This window comes from Dasypus novemcinctus, chromosome 2 (genome assembly GCF_030445035.2).
Source record: "Dasypus novemcinctus isolate mDasNov1 chromosome 2, mDasNov1.1.hap2, whole genome shotgun sequence".
Lineage (NCBI taxonomy): Eukaryota > Metazoa > Chordata > Mammalia > Cingulata > Dasypodidae > Dasypus > Dasypus novemcinctus.
This window is the reverse complement of record NC_080674.1, coordinates 164,540,459-164,558,296: the sequence shown is the minus strand read 5'-3', so window position 1 is coordinate 164,558,296 and position 17,838 is coordinate 164,540,459. Positions and strand designations below refer to the sequence as shown.

General features: G+C 44.9%; 1 protein-coding gene and 1 pseudogene across 8 annotated transcripts in view; one reads left to right on the top strand and one right to left on the bottom strand.

Annotated features, from left to right (window-relative positions):
• Positions 1–17,838, top strand: part of FAXDC2 (fatty acid hydroxylase domain containing 2) — a 44,945-nt gene that overhangs the window by 21,289 nt on the left and 5,818 nt on the right. For 2 of the 8 annotated variants that reach the window (XM_004482593.4, XM_071210860.1), the window contains 8 exons: positions 4,026–4,119; positions 6,352–6,399; positions 8,906–8,997; positions 9,496–9,599; positions 12,588–12,709; positions 15,433–15,638; positions 16,566–16,671; positions 17,100–17,266. In XM_004482593.4, coding sequence (XP_004482650.2) covers positions 6,352–6,399; positions 8,906–8,997; positions 9,496–9,599; positions 12,588–12,709; positions 15,433–15,638; positions 16,566–16,671; positions 17,100–17,266 — 845 coding nt within the window. In that variant the 5' untranslated portion in view covers positions 4,026–4,119. Of the gene's footprint in view, positions 1–4,025; positions 4,120–5,646; positions 5,842–6,351; positions 6,400–8,848; positions 8,998–9,495; positions 9,600–12,587; positions 12,710–15,432; positions 15,639–16,565; positions 16,672–17,099; positions 17,267–17,838 lie in introns of those variants that run through there. The other 6 variants (XM_023585797.3, XM_004482592.4, XM_071210862.1 and 3 more) reach the window with 6 other exon arrangements.
• Positions 871–4,155, bottom strand: LOC131275299 (etoposide-induced protein 2.4 homolog pseudogene; annotated as a pseudogene).

Genomic DNA, 17,838 nt, shown 5'->3' with positions numbered 1-17,838 from the left:
TTCCTATTTACAGCACACAATATTCCTTTGAAACAAGCCACTGAGTGTGCTGGCAGTGGCCAGCAGAAAATTTCAGACTTCTCATAGATTAAAAGTTTAGGTTCTCTGACCATTCTGTATTGCAGTGGCACTTGTCCAGAATTGGTACCTCTCAACGCTTGGGGAACTTCAAATATACTAGTGAGGAAAGCATTTTCCCCTTCAAGGGGAAGAAAGACAAGCACTCCTCAAAACCCAGCAGAGCTGGCCGGGAGGTCTCTCCTCCCGCGCCATGTCTTCAGGTTCAGTTTTGGCAGTGGAGCAAGAGACCCAAAGCCAGCCTGAGGTACAAGAAACAAGACCATGAGGGCTACAACGGGAGTGACCAGGAGCAACTTCTTCACAGAAAAACAAAAATAACAAATCCACAAATTCCACCAGCTAGATTTACAAAATCCATTCATCCAAGGGTGGTGGAAGGCAGAAAGGGGATGTAGGAAGGTAAATGGCACAGGAAGAAAAACAAGTATTCACATCAGCCCAGGCACAGGGGCTGGCAAAAGCTAGAAAATAGCTGCAGAAAAACCTGCGGTCCTTTCAGACTCACGGTGGTATTCAAAAGTCACATTCTGGTGCCAGGAGATTCTGCCTTATGTGCACCAGAGACAAAAATTCCAAATCCTCAGAGACAAAGGGATATGCAGAGGGCCCTTGGCAGAGCGGGTCCTGCCTTCCCTGGGTAGGGGAAAGTGATCAGGGAAAAGATCTGTCACAACCTCCTTACCATCTCACCCACCCTTTTTGGGTGGCAGGAGATTCAGTGGCCTGCAGTCACCTTCAGCGTGGCAGGCGATGGATGCGGTGAAGAGAACTCTGCAGAGGACGAGCCCCTCAGGGCAGACTGCAGATAGAGCATCTTGTGGAAGAGTCTGTTGCTGAAGAAGACCACCAAGGAGAAAAGGTGCAACTAGAAAACGTATGCTTTACCAGGGGGCTTAGCTTCACTGGCACTGATAATAAACAAAGGAAAGAAGATGGAGAAGAGCCAGCCACCAATAACATGTGACGCCTGAATTGCTCTGAGAAAAGCCAAAGGCAAAACAAATCCAAAGTAGTAAGGCCAGTTTCTTTCTATATTTATTTGACAATCACTGGTGCATTTCGGTTCCTTTATTGAACCAGTGATATTTGAAGCAGAAAAGTGAGTAGAGAAGGGTCAGAATAACCAGCTGACCACTGAGATGGCTGGAAAAGATGCACGGACATCTCCTGGATGAGTAAAAGAGCCTGCAATAAAAGGTTGAAGAGCATGTCAGCAATTATTTTGCTGACACTGGGGAATGGGTGAGGCTTCCTCCCTGATACCTGAAATGCCAGATCAGCTACATCTTGAAACCAAATGACATTGACAATGTTGCAAAGTACAAATAGGGGGGGCACCCAAAGAGTACTGAACACTGACCTAAGGAAGAATTCCAGCCAAGACCAAGCATCGCCAGCGATGGATCACCAGTAATTTGTGCTTACTTACTGAAGCATAGGAATATACACTCGATAAAACGAGAGGAGACTGAAACAGAATACTTCATTCCAAGCGCAGCACTGGAAAATTCTACTAACAATACAGGGCTCGCTCCCCTGCTTCTGCTCCATGCTCTGGGCTCTCTGCTGAGCCGCTCCTCTCTCTTTGCTGGATTCGATCATCTAGCTTTGAGATGGCACAAATACCCCAGATGGAGTCTTTGATTACCCTGCCGAAGTCTTAAAGAAAAGTTTTGACGCTGTCAGCTATCACTTCACCACCCAAACTATCAACTACACAGAGGAGAGGGAAGCACCCCCAAATCTCTCATTGGAAAGGACCCGGCAGCTCCGCTGTCTGGGCTCCAGCCCCAGCCCAGCCCCCACTCCCTCCAGGGCTCTCCCAGGGCTGGGGCCACACTGCACAAAGCTTTCCTTTGGCTTGGGCTGCCCTCCAAATATGTTAGGAAATTACAGCAAGTTCTGTACAGTACGTGTAAAAGTGCAGGGAATATATTTTCGTGTATGTTTTTGACAGAACTAGAATTAATTTGTATATGAACTATCTTCCTTAAAAGTTAGATCAAAACTCTAGTGCTGAAGTACATACAATCTATGTGGAAAAAAGCTTTTTTGTTTTTTTCATTCAAAATAGTTTTTATTTCTGTATACATTGACTTATGATGCATAAAACAGAAAGCAGGGGAAAACATATTTACTTAATATTTTCACATGGCCAAACCACTCATTCAGCAAATACAATGGACCGTGTCATTTTGTGTTTTTTGTTTGTTTTTGCTAAGTAGAAATGCAATTGGTTTTTAACCTGTGTTCATTAGCTTTTGAGTTTAACGTTGGAATTTTTATAGAGTTAAAATATTAAAAGAACTACTATTCAGAGTTCATATATTTTTTAAAGAAACTTCTATTTGATTATTTCCTTTACATAACTAGAAACTTTCAGCAACATCATATTAGAAAATAAGAGCAAACCTTAATTTCTCCATTTGTTAAATATCAATTTTATTAAGACTCTCAGAAAGATTTTTGCTTTCTCACCTTCAAATTAAGTTCTCAAACACATTCTAATGATTCTCTTTCTCACCACTTCTTGTTAAGGCTGCATTATAAAAGAAGGTTAATTTGTATGGCATTCACATTTTCCTTTCCATCGAACTGTTTCCATCGAACTGTTTCCATCGAACTGAAAAAAATCTTGGCCAGTGTTTTTAAACCAACCAAGAAATGATAATAAAGATAAAATTGAACCAAGTTAAAACTATTCTTCAAGTTCTGATTTAATACGTTCATTCTTTTATCTTAAATGCAACAACTCTTTAGTAACTAGAAGAAAAGTATTTTGCTAAATAAATGTTAGCAAAAACTTTTTTATTTTATTTGTTTTTTAGTTAAGCCAGTAAAAAAATTTATTGGGAAATGGGGGAAAGAACAGAGCTTGCTGAGAAATGGTAGAGAAGCACGGAAGTACTTGCCGCGATTTGGTGAGGGTTTCTCCAGGCAGAGAGAGCCTAGAGAAAGCTTTTAGTATGTTTTTACAGTTCCTAGACCTAGTACTCCTTGCTCCTTCCCTGCCACTATTCTTTCCTTCTGGCATTGTCCTGGCTCATTTTGCTATTTATTTCTCTAAATAAATTTTAGAATCAGTTTGTCCAGTATCAGGGAAAAAAGCCTGTTGGTATTTGTGCTGAGGTAGCTTTCAATTTATAAATTAATTTAAGGAAAATTGCTGCCTTTTGATGCTGTGTTTTCCCATCCAATACTTGGTATATTTTTCTCTTTGTGCACATTCACATTTATGTCCTTTAGGAGGAAAGTTTTCCTCATATAGATTTTGCACATTTGTTTGTTGCTAAATTTATTACTAGGTAGTTTATCTTTTTTTACTGTCTCATCTGTTATTTCTTCTAACTAGTTGTGTGTGTGTGTGTGTGTATCAAGGCTACTGATTTCTGAACTTTAATTTTCTGTCTTGCTACCTTATTGATCTCTGTTATTATGTGTGGTAGTTTTGCAATTGATTTTCTTGGATTTTCCAGGTATATATTCATATTATCTTATAATAATGATAGTTTTAGCTCTTGTTTCCTGAATGTTTACCTCTGCTTATTTTCTATTCTCTAAATGCACTGTCTAAAACCTCCGTTTAATGTTGAACTTTAGTGGTGAAAGTGGACTGAATTTTCTTGTTCTGGACTTTAATAGGCATGAGCTACTTTAAATTTTAACCCTAGTTCCTCTCCACCTCCATCCTGAAGCGTTTCCTGGACATTCTCTTCAGGCCATTGGGCTTCATCTACTATCCTACATTGCTAGGTCTGGTCCCAGCTGGCCTATAAGCAAAGCGAAGATAGTCTGTTTCTCTGTGTCACACAGGATCCAGCACAGGGATTTGTATAGAGTAGGTATGCAATAAATCATCGTTGGTTGATTAAATTAGGTGAGTTGTATTTCCTCACGATGTTGATGATGTCTCTTAGTTTGTCTCTTTAAATACTCTCTTGAAGCAATCCAAACTTCCAGCTTCTAGTTTCTGCCAAGAAGAGAGGCTAGAAGCCGGGAGCAGTGAGAAGGGCATTTTCTCTGTCCTCTAAACCTCAGGTGAGTACCAGTTCTCATCTCACCCTCCTGCCACATCTTTACCAACCCACAGCATCCAACCTATCTGGCCTGGGTTGCTAGTAAAATCCTTCCTTCTCACTGCCACCCTAGGGCCAAAGATTGTCAAAGCTTAGTGAGGCTTAGAATCACTTACCGGGAACAAGCATCAAGTGCGGTTTCCTAAATTCCATACTAAGAGATTCTGATTGGGCCTATAGCCTGGAAATCTGCATTTCAGTCAGCCCTTAAGTGATTCTGATGTAGGGATTCCCTCGGCACATCTGGAGAAAGCACTGGCCCAGGAAGCAAATCCTCCTCTTGATTCATCCACTGCAATAGTATGTGAAGGCCCAGAGAAGCTACACAGATTAGTAAGACACAGAGCCTGCTCTGGTGACTTATTGCCTACCAGAGAGATCACACCCATGTTCACCATATGTTTGGCCTCAAAATAACCCCCAGTGGTGGAATTTTTTGTTTGTTTGTTTCTTGTTTCTTTGTATTTTAGGAGGTTCCATGGGTTGAACCCAGGACCTCATACGTGGGAAGCAGGCGTTTAACCACTGAGCTACATCTGCTCCCATGGACACTATTGTCATTCCCATTTTACAGCTAAGGAAACTGAGGCTTAGAGAGGATAATGTGTCCAAGGTCACTCAACTAGTAAGTGATAAATACAACTAAGATTTGACCTTGAGAAAGTTGTCAGATTCCAAGGCCCCCTGTCTTAATGACTTCTGTATGTAAAGATGCCTGCCATTTGCATCGTGTTGAACAGTCTACAGAGTGCTTCCATTTTGGTCAGTGTTATGAATCCAGCCCATGTGTGTGGTAACTGGACCTCCCAGAGGTTTAGAAAGCTATCTGAGCAGGTCAGGGCAGAGCCCTGGCTCACAGCTCCTCAGGGCCACAGAGGAACATGCAGAGGAGCTTCAGAGGACAGAAATGTCTTCTGACTCAGAGAAAGTAGTAGTGCTGAGGTAGAGAATTAAGTTGTTCGAAAGCAGGAGCCAGTACAACCCATCTATTGGAAAGCCACTTCCAGGAGGAAGAAAAGCCCCATTCTCAAGCCCCTTGAATCATATTATTGATGCCCAGACCCCACTCACAACCAGAGTTGGGGCCTTAGCAGGGAATTTTAAAAAACTTCCCAGGGGAAGTGGACTTGGCCCAGTGGTTAGGGCGTCCGCCTACCACATGGGAGGTCCACGGTTCAAACCCCGGGCCTCCTTGACCCATGTGGAGCTGGCCCATGCGCAGTGCTGATGCATGCAAGGAGTACCCTGCCATGTAGGGGTGTTCCACGCATGGAGAGAAATAAATAAATAAATAAATAAATAAAAACAAAAAAACCTTCCCAAATGATTTTTTTTCTCTGCCCTTCCCCCCCCACCCCAGTTGTCTGTTCTCTGTGTCTATTTGCTGTGTGTTCTTCCTTGTCCGCTTCTGTTGTTGTCAGAGCAGCACAGGAATCTGTTTCTTTTTGTTGCGTCATCTTGTTGTGTCAGCTCTCTGTGTGTGCGGCACCATTCCTGGGCAGGCTGCACTTTCTTTCACGCTGGGCGGCTCGCCTTACAGGGCGTACTCCTTGCATGTGGGGCTCCCTTATGCGGGGGACACCCCTGCATGGCACGGCACTCCTTGCGTGCATCAGCACTGTGCATGGGCCAGCTCCACACGGGTCAAGGAGGCCCGGGGTTTGAACCGCGGACCTCCCATGTGGTAGGTGGATGCCCTAACCACTGGGCCAAGTCCGCTTCCCTGAAATGATATTTTTTAAAGATTTATTTTCTTTCTTTATCCTTCCCCCTCTTGTTGTTTGCGCTCACTGTCTGCTCTCTGAGTCCATTCCCTGTGTGCTCTCTGTGTCTGCTGGTCTTCTTAGGAGGTGCTGGGAATTGAAGCTGGGACCTCCCTTCTGGGAGAGAGGCACTCAGTAGCTTGAGCCAATTCAGCTCCTGCTTTATTATATTTCTCATTGTCTTTCCTCTTTGTGTCTCCTTGTTGCATCAGCTCGCTGCACCTGCCCATTGCACCAGCTTGCTGTCTTGCTTGTCTTCTCCAGTAGGCACCGGGAACTGATCTTGGGACCTTCCATGTAGTAGGCGGTAGCTCAATTGCTTGAACCACATCTGCTGCCCCCAAGTGATTTTAATGAATAGCTGTCCACCTAGACTTTCCTGGTTGCACATGAACTTAACATTCAGACTCACCTGTGCTCTCTTGTTCCAGATGAAGGAAGAAGCTGGAAGTATGCTACATAATGAAAAGTCAACACAGGTAAATGCCAGCACCCCGCATGCCAAACTGGTGAGAACGTAGACACTCAGAGTGGCTATCTCTGTTTCTGCATTGCCTGGTGTCTCCCCCAAGGCGTAGGGGAGGCTGTGCATGCTCATTTAAGTAGCTGAACAGAGACCAGCTGACTCCAAACTGCCTTATACGCAGAGCCTCTTTGCCTACATGACAAAGCACATGTGTGCACCTTGATGGATAGTTGTCCTCCTGTCCTCTCTTTGTCTGCCTGCCTGTAGCGCTTAGAATGCCCCATCCTCAGGCCTTTAGAACTACTCCTTGGATAAGTGCTCGGAGCACTTCCCAGCTCTTCACCTCACCTGACTTCTGCCCCGTGAAATCCCACAGGAGACCTTTGTCCTGTTTACAGTCCCTTTGTCTCAGCTGCCAGAGAAGTCAGAAAACATCATCCTCGTTGGAAAAATATTTAATCCTCTACATGACTTAGTTTGGTTCGACTAAATTCGAAAGATGAAAAATTCCCAGTGACTCTAGAAAATTCATAAAAAGTGTCCTCAGAATCCTAAAAAAGAATAATTGCAAAAGCAAGATAAACCATCTGCAAGCCTTAGGAGTGACCTTTGAATGGCCCAAGTAAGAGAACAAGTTCTTTCTTCTGCTTAGTCTGGCCTATGGAACCCTTAAAAAAAAGAGAGAGAGAGTACTCATTTCCCAAGTTCAGGATCCTGATAGACCCTAGCCATGATGAAGACTGCCCATGGAAAATGACTTCCTGTTTGTTTTTTTTATTTCAAAATTTTAAAGAACAATACAGGATTCTCATACATAGCCCCACCCCCAACGCCTTGCATTATTTTGACACATTTTTTACCAATGATGAAAGAACATCGTCATAATATTACTGCTACCTGCAGTCCATAGCTTATATTTGGTGTATGTTTCCCACAAACCATCCCATTATTAACACCATGTAGTAGTGTTGTGTATTTGTTATAGCTCATGAGTGAATGCTCTCCTGTTGCACTGTTAACCACAGTCCATCATTCACCGTGGGGTTCACTGCCTTCTACAGTCCCCTGCCTTGTTCAATCCATCCAGAGTGTACACTCAGTGGCTCCCAGTTTCATCGCAGAGTAGTACTGTCATCAGCTCAGTCCAATTCAGAACCTCTTCATTACTGCAAAAGGAAAAATCCCATCTCCCCTTAAGCCCTCCACTGATATAGTACCTTCTTAGCCATTGCTATAAAAATATTACAATATTACAGTTAACTGTAATCTATACATTTCATTAGTAGTATTTTCCCCATGACTTACTTTTCGTTCTTTTGATCTAAAGTGTGACAGTGTAATGCTGAGAAGAAATAATTCTGTTCAGATTCAGGTTGCCCAGAAGGGGCAATGAAAACACAGTTGTGCTACTCTTAGATCTCAAAAGTCTGGATTAAAATATAGATCCTATTAGATCAGCTTCCCCCACAACACCTCCCCACCCCAGCTCCCTGTCCACAGCCCCTTTAGCTAACTGCAGATGAGCTCCAGGTACACCCCTGAAGGGACCCCCTCCAGTTCTTTCCCACGCAAACATGAGCGGGCCCCACCTGGGATTAGAAACACAGGCTGTAGGTGTGATGTTTGTTATCCCCGGCCATAATACAGTGGAGTTGGTGATAACACTTAGCAGGTAGTGTTTTCCTTCTCCCACTCCGTGGCCTTGTTTGGCCATTGAGCTTGTGATCATCTCTGGTTTAGACCTTTGGAGAATAACATAGGAGCTCCCAGTGGTTGCCTGTGTTCTGTTCTTTACCCTCGGAACCACCAGTCATCTTGTCTTGCTGACCTCCAGGCTAAACTTGCTGGAAGACAGAGGGATTATTAATTAAAAGTCAGAACATGTGTTCATTCACTCTCTTCTTCAAGGGCAAGAGGGTGTGGGGATGGGAAAATAAGACCTGGCCCACGAACACAGTGAGGTCCCTATGGCTGGGGAAAGACGTCCTCATCAAGGATTCTGCAGATCCTTCCATGATGGCTGTTCTCAACTTTGGGTGCCCATTGGGGAGCTTAAAACAACAACAGCACAACAACAACAACAAAAACCCAGCAACATGGAGGCCCAGGTTCTAGCCCCAGAGACCCTTTGCTATGGGTTTGGGGAGGAGCCTGAGCATCAGAACTTTTAAAAAGCTTCCCAGCAAATTCCACTGTGCAGATGCTGAGTATCTGCCTCAGCCAAGAGGACTGGTGAACTCTCTGAGCAGTTATCTCTTCTCTAAGAGATAAAATTGCCTGCTAGTTTCTCTGGAGGCAGGTTAGTTCCCTTCCTGCGCCCAACCCTGAGCTCAATTTTCATAAACACACCCACGGAGAGCCAGAGAGCATTTGATAAGGAAGAGCCTCCCACAGAAGCTGGGAGAAGGTCCTCCCTTTTGTGGGTGTGGCTGAGATTGCGAATCACTCCTGCTTTACCGCAGGGTTTGGGAAGGTAGAAGCAACTTGCTGGGGCCTGATGCTTTCTTGTCATGGCTCAGGAGGGATACATCTGGGGCTCCATGAGAAGAACCGCTTTCATCCTGGGCTCCGGCCTTCTGTTATTTGTGGCCTTCTGGAATTCATTCACATGGTGAGTCTGCTTGGCCTAACCTTAATTCGGGACCTGGGGCAGAGTACAGAGTGGCAAACTGTCCACCCAATACCAGTCTTTTATTTATTTATTTATTTTTTTATTTATCTCTTTCCCCTTCCCCGCCCCCCCACCCCCCCGCCAGTTCCCCAGTTGTCTGCTCTCTGTGTCCATTCGCTGTGTGATCTTCTGTGTCCACTTGGATTCTTGCCAGCAGCACCCAGAATCTGTGTCTCTTTTTGTTGCATCATCTTGCTGAGTCAGCTTTCCATGTGTGCAGTGCCACTCCTGGGAAGGCTGCACTTTTTTCGTGCTGGGCAGCTCTCCTTATGGGGCATACTCCTTGTGCGTGGGGCTCCCCTATGTGGGGGACACCCCTACGTGGCATGGTGCTCCTTGCGTGCATCAGCACTGCGCGTGGGCCAGCTCATCACACAGGTCAGGAGGCCCTGCCACCACTAGTCTTCACCCAGAAATCCAAATGGTTTTTCTTCCAAGGCATCTGCAGAGATTTTGGGGTGCTTCTGGCTACTTTTGGCAAGCCCAGTGGGAAAAGCTGCTGCTTACATTCGAAGGGAGGGAGTGGATCCTCTTCAATCTAGGTGAGTGCACTATACAATCAGTTCTTAGGATTTGGGTATGTGATTACAGTTTAATTCTTTTTCTATTGTTTTTCTATTTTGGATTTCTCAGTTCATTATTCCAAGGAATGAGGACTTGAACTTCAAAAAACAGTGGTAACCCCAAATAGTACTAAATCTGTAGGCCATTTGGAAACGGAGTGTCTAAGAAAAGAAGCTGAGAATTTTAGACCAAAAATTAAAAAGATTCGGCTTGTGTGCAAACAGATGCATGCTTAGAACAGTGACCCTGCTTCTAAGATTTAAGCTTCATGAGGGCAGGAGCTACTTTACCTTGTCTGAAGCTGTGTCCCCTGTATCTGGTACAATTTAGCTCCTGACTGACAGCATGAATGGAAACAAATTGAAGAAAATATAATGGAAGAAATAAGCCATTTAAATACAGATTTTATAAAGCATTGTCTACAATAGTGAATGTCTTCAATCATGTATTCATTCACTCAAACAATAGTCATTAATGTTACTGTATGTCAAACCTGTATGGCGAATGTAGAGATATTTAAGATGAAGTATTTGCTTATCCCATTAATAAACACCGTCTAGAAGGGGAGATAAAAAGTGTCAGTTGTCACAAAGCAAAAGTACAAATAAAATGCCCCTAGTATCATTTTTCAGTAGAAGGAGAACTCTGAAATGGGCTGGAGATTAAAGACGACAGATTCAATGGGATCTTAAGCAGTCATTGGAAAGAACAATGCAGATTATAGCGCTATAGAGGGAAAATGGTGAAAAAAATTTTTTATATACTTCTTTATAACGATGTGAAAACTACCTATAAACCTTGGTGATAAGAAAGAACCAGAGAGATACTTGCTCTTTTAAGTGTTAGAGCCGAAGGAAGTTCAAGGTCATCTCACATTGCGGTTTCCATTCTACATGCCTCAAGGAGATGGTGGCATTCTAAGTGGGTGGCCACCATAATGGATGGCCCACTGGACAATCACCAGTCCAACTTTTTTTTCCCAAAATAATAAATATTTATTATTTCTGACTATAAAACTAAAATTGCTGTTAAAAAAATCAGAAAATTCTAATAGCCACAGAGAAGGTGAAAATCACCCACTCTCCCATCTCTGAGAGATGGGATATTAAGTTAATATCTGGGAAGCATCCGCCTACCACTTGGGAGGTGCAGAGTTCAAACCCAGGGCCTCCTGACCTGTGTGGAGCTGGCCCAGGCGCAGTGCTGATGTGCGCAAGGAGTGCCCTGCCACGCAGGGGTGTCCCTTGAGTAAGGGGAGACACAGAAGAACATACGCAGCAAATGGACACAGAAAGCAGACAAGGGGGGAGGGGAATAAATAAAAAATAAATCTTTACCAGAAAAAAGTTAATATCTTAGTGTACATCCTTTATATATTTAATAGTTGATGTACTTATATGACACTAATTTTAAACTTTTTTTTTCATTGAATAGATATTTTGGACATTTTCAATGTCAATTAATATGGTCTAGTTAATATTTAGAGCTCCCTAGTCTATTCCATTGTATGGAAATACTGTAATGTATTTTCACTTCCCTACTGATGGACATTTAGGCTGCTTAAATAATTTGCTCTGATAAAAAAATGCTGTATGAATATATGCCTGTATTCTTTCTTTCTCTTTTTCTCCTTTCTCTCTCCTTTCCCTTCTCTCTTCTTCCTTCTCTTTTTTCCCCTTCTCTCCTTTTCTCCTCTCCTCTTTCTTTCTCTTTCCCTCTTTTCCTTTTCTTTCCCTCCCTTCTCCTGGACTCTCTCCCCCTCTGTTCCTTCATTCTCTTCTTTCCTTTCTCTTTCTCTCTTCAGATACTGCCAAGGTACCTTCCAGAATATTTGAACCAATCCATATTCCCACACAGTTCTGGCCTAATGCTTTTAAACTATCTACGGTTATGATTGGTGGGGTAGGTAGGGTACTAGAAGAAGGATACAGAGTTAAGTAAATATTGTCCTTCTTCCCTTGGAGTTTTGCATCGAGGGAAGAAGGCAAAACATGGACAAATGAGGTTAATAATATAAGAATTAGATAACGTTGTAATGGCACTCAAATAGCTGCCAACTGGGGTCAGCAAAAGTACTGTTTGTTCAGTCATGTGGACAAAAAGCGAAAACTAAATTTTAAATCTTGATCATCATTTTCTAAAATATCCTGTAGAACATCAATCTGTGGAACATTGGTAGGGTGACTACATAATTTATCACCTAAATGAGACTTTTATCAGAGTGATAGTAGGTGTTGTTAATAATTATGTTGGAATGACAGATATAAATTGAAATTGTCCTGGGCAAACAAGAATGCTATCCTAGTGGTGGTCTTTTAGGAAAACAGTGTTCAGGGATCAAAAAGCATGGGAAACATTGAGTTTAACAAAGTCAATTGGGCTTCTTTGCTGAAGAATTCTCAAAGCTTTTAACACATTAATGGGCTGTAACTTTCCAAGAGGGTTGAGTATGAAGACTATTTAAACCATGGAGCTCCTTGAGAGGTAAGTTTTCCACTTTGGGAAGTGCTGACTGGATTACACCTGAGATTCCACTGCTCAGACAATAAGGATTGGATTTCTGATGGACTCCTATTCCAGGGCTCACTGTGAACCATACCATATCAAGTGCTTCCTTTGCTTCTCCCTTCATTGGAAGTTCATCTAGGGTTCCATGGGCACAGCCTCCCAAACATAAAACTAAATCCATTTACATTTTAGAGTGTATTATGTACTGCCATATAGTTTTTGTTGTTGTTGTCTCTACTACCTTGAAGGTTATTGTCTCCCCACTGTACAGTTAAGAAAATAGAGATGTCCAATTACCTGTCCAAGTTTCCAGTTTTCCCCAAAATTAAAGACAGGGCCCCTGTTCCCAAGCACTAAGATTTCCCTGGCAAGGCACCATCAGCAATGCAATCTCAGTTAATACATGTGCTGTGAGAACCTGAAGTCACCTAATTGTACCTTCTGCTTGCCAACCTTAGGTGCTAGCCTAGTGCCCGCTCTGATCTTCTGGAGCTTCAATGGGCTGCTACTGGTGGTCGACACAACAGGAAAACCTAACTTCATCTCCCGCTACCGAATTCAGCTTGGCAAGAATGAACCTGTAAGTGCTACCGCCGCTTTTCCTGACCCAAACACAGAAAGTTAAAGTGAAAAGTCAGACTCTCAAAATCCTCACCGCTGGTCCAACAGAGACCATGACCAGTGTGGGCCAAGTTATTATCTATAAGACTCCCCCAATTTAGAAGCTTAGAGAGAGGAAGTAATTCACCCAAAGTCTCAGAGCCAGCTAGTGGTCGATCAAGACTAATGTTCTGGTCTCTGGATTCCCAGCCCAGACTCTGTATGTGACTGCAGCCAGCATTTCAGGAACATAAAATGACCACCTCTGCATGGCTCTGGGCTGAGTCTCAGAGATGTCAGGCAATTCCCCGTTATCCACGAAACAGGGGCAGCAGTGGTCCCGATGGACACCGAAACTGTGGGTACCAACTGTCGTCCTAAGTGAGGGACAGCTGCTGAAACAACAGAAAACCCCTACACAGTAGCTAGATGATACAGATTCAGGCTGTGTGGGTGTTTTAAGCAGATCCTTCTTCCCAATGATTCAGTTCCATCAATAGTGCAAGGCACTAAAGCAGGTGCACGATAAGCAAGGCCAAGATGCTGCTGTGTACAAGGACCTCCCGGCCCAGTTGGAGAGAGAAGGCCAGCATCCACAGCTCTGACTTGCACAATGCCAGAGCACGAGCCCTAGAGCAACCTGACCCTGATTTGCCTGCTGGTGCTCTGACAATCGCCAGGAGCCTTTTCTTATGAAACAAGGAAGAAGGTGATTCTTAAACCCAGGTTCTTCGCCCATCCACCCAAACCATGTCTTGGCTTCTGTCCCCGACAAGACAAAAAACCTTTCTTTTAGTCACCTCTTTCAGGGACCTGGGAGAACTGCCTCATCTCTTGAGGCGTTTTGCCCCAGCCCAGCACTCCAGAAAGACAGAATGGGTGAAAAAGAATGCTCTTGATCCAGGCCTTTGGAACAGCCCCTTCTTGAACCAGAGTTGCTGCCCTGGACCACAGTCCCCCGCATTTGACACAGTAGCTGCCAGCCAAACAAAGGGGGCTTCCTCAAGGTCCAGCTTGGCAGGACAACAGAAACGGGTCCTCGAGTGGGACACGAACGCTGCCTGGCACCCATGAGGATACATCCTTGGTCTGTTTACTCCCTCACTCTCGTGGAGGGCTCGTTCACGCCTTCTCTCCTCAAAACCCCTAACCTCCCTTGCAAAGCATGACCTTGCTTCCTACTTCACTGAGAAAACTGAAGCAGGCAGAGGAGAGTGTCCAGACTCCCACCACCACCTGCACCCACATGCCTTCCCGCCTGATACATAGGTGAACTTGCCTCACGCCTCTCTACAGCTGATCCCTCCATCTGCACTAGAGTCATCCTTGCCTATTCCAGAAAACTGTTTCAGTAATTCTCTCTCCTCTCTTTTATCTTCTCTCTCTCTCTTTCTCTCTGCTGGATTATTCCAAACATGCTATAATTCTTCTCATTAAAAAAACACAAAAAAGTTAACTCCACTTGCACACCCACTACTACCCCATATTTTTGCTCCCTTTTACAGCAGAGCTCTTTTAGAGTTGTCAATAGTCTTCATATCTCCTTTTCTTTTTCCCCAACATTTTGGAATTATGAACAATTTCAAACAAAGAGAAAAGTTTAAAACAGTATTGATCACTCATGTACCCAACCCAGCTAGCACTCTCAACAGCCCTTTCCCTGCTTTACTTTTTCTTTTATCCAAAGCACATACTGCCTTCTAATATATTATATACTTTTCTTTTTCTTTCTTCTTCTTTTTTAATATATACTTTTCTATCACATTGGAATATAAATTCCGTGAGGGCAGGGATCTTTGTTGTATTCATTGCTGTCCCCAGCTCAACACTTTGTCACTTAGTGGGTGCTCAGAAAATATCAGTTGAATAAATGAATAAATGAAATGACATGACTCCCCCCACCTCTTGTTCAAGGTTTCCAGAAGAGGTATATGGCTTTGTCTTATATGTGCTTTCAAACCAGGCGGACAAGACTTGGCCTCAAAGTTAGAAAAGTGAATTCTGAAGTCAGTCAAAACATGCAGTGTCTGGAAAGGCTGGAGGAACCGAGCCCCACTTTGTGGGCAGAAAGCCCTCCAGCTTGCAGAAGGAACTCAGGGTGAAATCCCTTCTGGCTAGAACCCAAGAAGTGACCTGTGCTGGCTCAGGGACTAGTCCAGTGAGGCTGGATCACGTGAAGAGGGAGAGGACCTCGGTCTCTGCATCCGATAATTGCTAAGGTTCTCCGGAGGAGGAGGAGGAGGAGGAGGAGCAGGTGAAAAGAATGAGCTGGGATATCTGCCTGAGAGTTCACAGCCTCCCCCAAGCACCTGGAGGCTCCCCACGGTGCATGCCGGGAAAACATGGGCCAGCCAGAAGTCTCATTTCAGCCCCGTCTCCAGAGAAATGGGGAGGAGAGGGGTGATAGTTGCAGAACCAGGAAGAAGCCAGGCTCAGGTAGAGACTGAAGGCTGCTGGGAAGGGAGTTTCTGAATGAATGCAGGGGCCTTACTCATCGGCTTAGTAGCTAGAGTCTTATTACTGCAATGGTTCCAACCCAGAGCTGGGGGGCAGTCGGGAGCTGCTGGCTGACTAAACAGCACTCACAGCACCCAACCTGAGTGAAGCCTCCTATGAGAAGGTCATGATGGAGCCTATTTTCTAGAAGGGCGAGCCTGACTTCTCACACTCTTGCCTATCTCCCTCCTTCCTTCTCTTGGGCAGGTGGACCCTGTGAAACTCCGCCAGTCTATCCACACAGTTCTCTTCAACCAGACCATGATCTCTTTCCCCATGGTGGTCTTCTTCTATACCCTCCTCAAGTGGTCGGGAGACCCCTGCCGCCGAGAGCTCCCCACCTTCCACTGGTTCCTCCTGGAGCTGGCACTCTTCGCCCTGATTGAGGAAGTCATGTTCTACTACTCACACCGGTGAGCAGGGTCCCTGCCTGGGTTTCTTCACCCTACCAAGGGCTCACTTATAAACCAAGAAACAGGCTTCTGAATTGTAGGTGTCAGACCAGCACACCCTGGCCTCAAAAGCCTCCCATTAAATGATTAGCAGGGAGGCAATTACTTGTCCCACAACTGATGATTTGGGACACATGTCCCACAACTGGGACACTGAGGAATGTCCAGAAAAGAGCCTTCACCATTTGCATGTGAGGCAGGGCAGTTTCCCATCCATTTCCTTACTGAATCCTTTCTGGATTTCATTTTTTTTCCCCCCAGAGATTTATCGCCTCCCCCACCCCACCCCACCCCCGCCCATTGTCTGCTCTGTGTCCATTTGCTGTGTGTTCCTCTGTGACTGCTTCTATGCTTATCAGCAGCACTGGGAATCTGTGTCTCTGTTGCATCATCTTGCTGTGTCAGCTCTCCGTGTGTGTGGCGCCATTCTTGGGCAGGCTGCACTTTCTTTCGCGCTGGGCGGCTCTTTTAGGGGCGCACTCCTTGCACATGGGGCTACTCTACGAGGGGGACACCCCTATGCAGCACGGCACTCCTTGCGCGCATCAGTACTCCGCATGGGCAAGCTCCACATGGGTCAAGGAGGCCCGGGGTCTGAACCATGGACCTCCCGTGTGGTAGGTGGACGCCCTATCCATTGGGCCAAGTCCGCTTCCTGGATTTCATTTTAAAGTGAATATAACTGAGGAAGAGAGGTAAAGTTAGCAGTAATGTGGCTTAAGAGATGGGATTGGGACTTGAAGGAAGGTCTGTGTGAATGCAAATGCAGTGTGTTTTCAACTTTGCTCCATAGATGTAACCCCTAGTTCTTACATGTTTGTTTCTCATGGAATGGCAGCGGGCAAGGGGGACTGACAGATTATTACCTATTTTCCCTCCATGTTCCAGGCTTCTTCACCACCCAGCATTCTACAAGAAAATTCACAAGAAACACCACGAGTGGACAGCTCCCATTGGTGTGATCTCTCTCTATGCCCACCCTATAGAGCACGTGGTGAGTAGAGCTCACTTCCCCCAGAGGCAAAGGGCAAAGGGCAAAGGTCCCTGACAACCTTCCCTAAGCTCTCCTGCAGAGCTGCAGAGAATTAGATCACACTGACCCCTTCCTTTCCTCTTTCCCATAGTTACTATTTATTGTCACCTATCATATGCCAGGCTATGCTATGTGCATTATTTCATAGGGTATCTCATTTAATCATCCCAACAACCATTTCAGTCCTCATTTTGCTAAGAAGTCGAGGTTCACACAGTTAAGAACTTGTCCAAACTTTCCCGAACAGGTTTCCAGCAAGTGAATGTCCTGAAATCCTCTCAGCTTCTCCAGATCTTAAGTCTTCTTGGTACTACCCTGGGGGAAAACAGGTGCCCAGCCGGGTTCCTCCCTCTCCCTGGGTCCTGCCAGCAATCATGCTCCCTTTGCAGGTCTCCAACATGCTGCCAGCGATGGCTGGTCCCATAGTAATGGGCTCCCACTTGTCATCCATCACCGTGTGGTTCTCCTTGGCCCTCATCATCACCACCATCTCCCACTGTGGCTACCACCTACCCTTTCTGCCTTCACCCGAATTCCATGACTACCACCATCTCAAGTAAGGCCCCTTCCCACAGTGAGTTTCTGGGCAATAACCACTCCCTCACCCCTGGGCTTCTGATGGAGACACTGGTGTCTCAGTTTAAATGTGGGTGCTATTTGGGGCAGGGATGTCTGGAGGTGGGGAAAATAATGACCACACTGGGACCCAAACTACCCTTGCCCTTTTCCTTCTGACAGTAGGTTTTCCTCCTAGTGTGTAAACCTCCATTTGCATCCTAATATAAGCTATGGACACTCTCATCATAAATATGTATATATGCACAAATATCCTGCTTGCAATTCAAGGGAAGTTATGGACTCTGATAGTCCCCAGGATTTTTCACATGTGGTCCATGATGAACCTTTATGCCAGAAACACCTGGGATGCTTGTTTCAGAGGCAGCTCCTGGACTTCACTTTAAATATGCGGAATCAAAGTATCTGGGAGGCAGGGCCTGGAAATCTGCATTTTAATAAATGCTCCAGGGGATTCTGATGCAGGTGGTCCCTGAACCATACCTGAACCAGCCCATTTCTGCCAGTGTTTTTCAAACTTGCATGCATCAGAATCCCCTAGGAAACTTTACA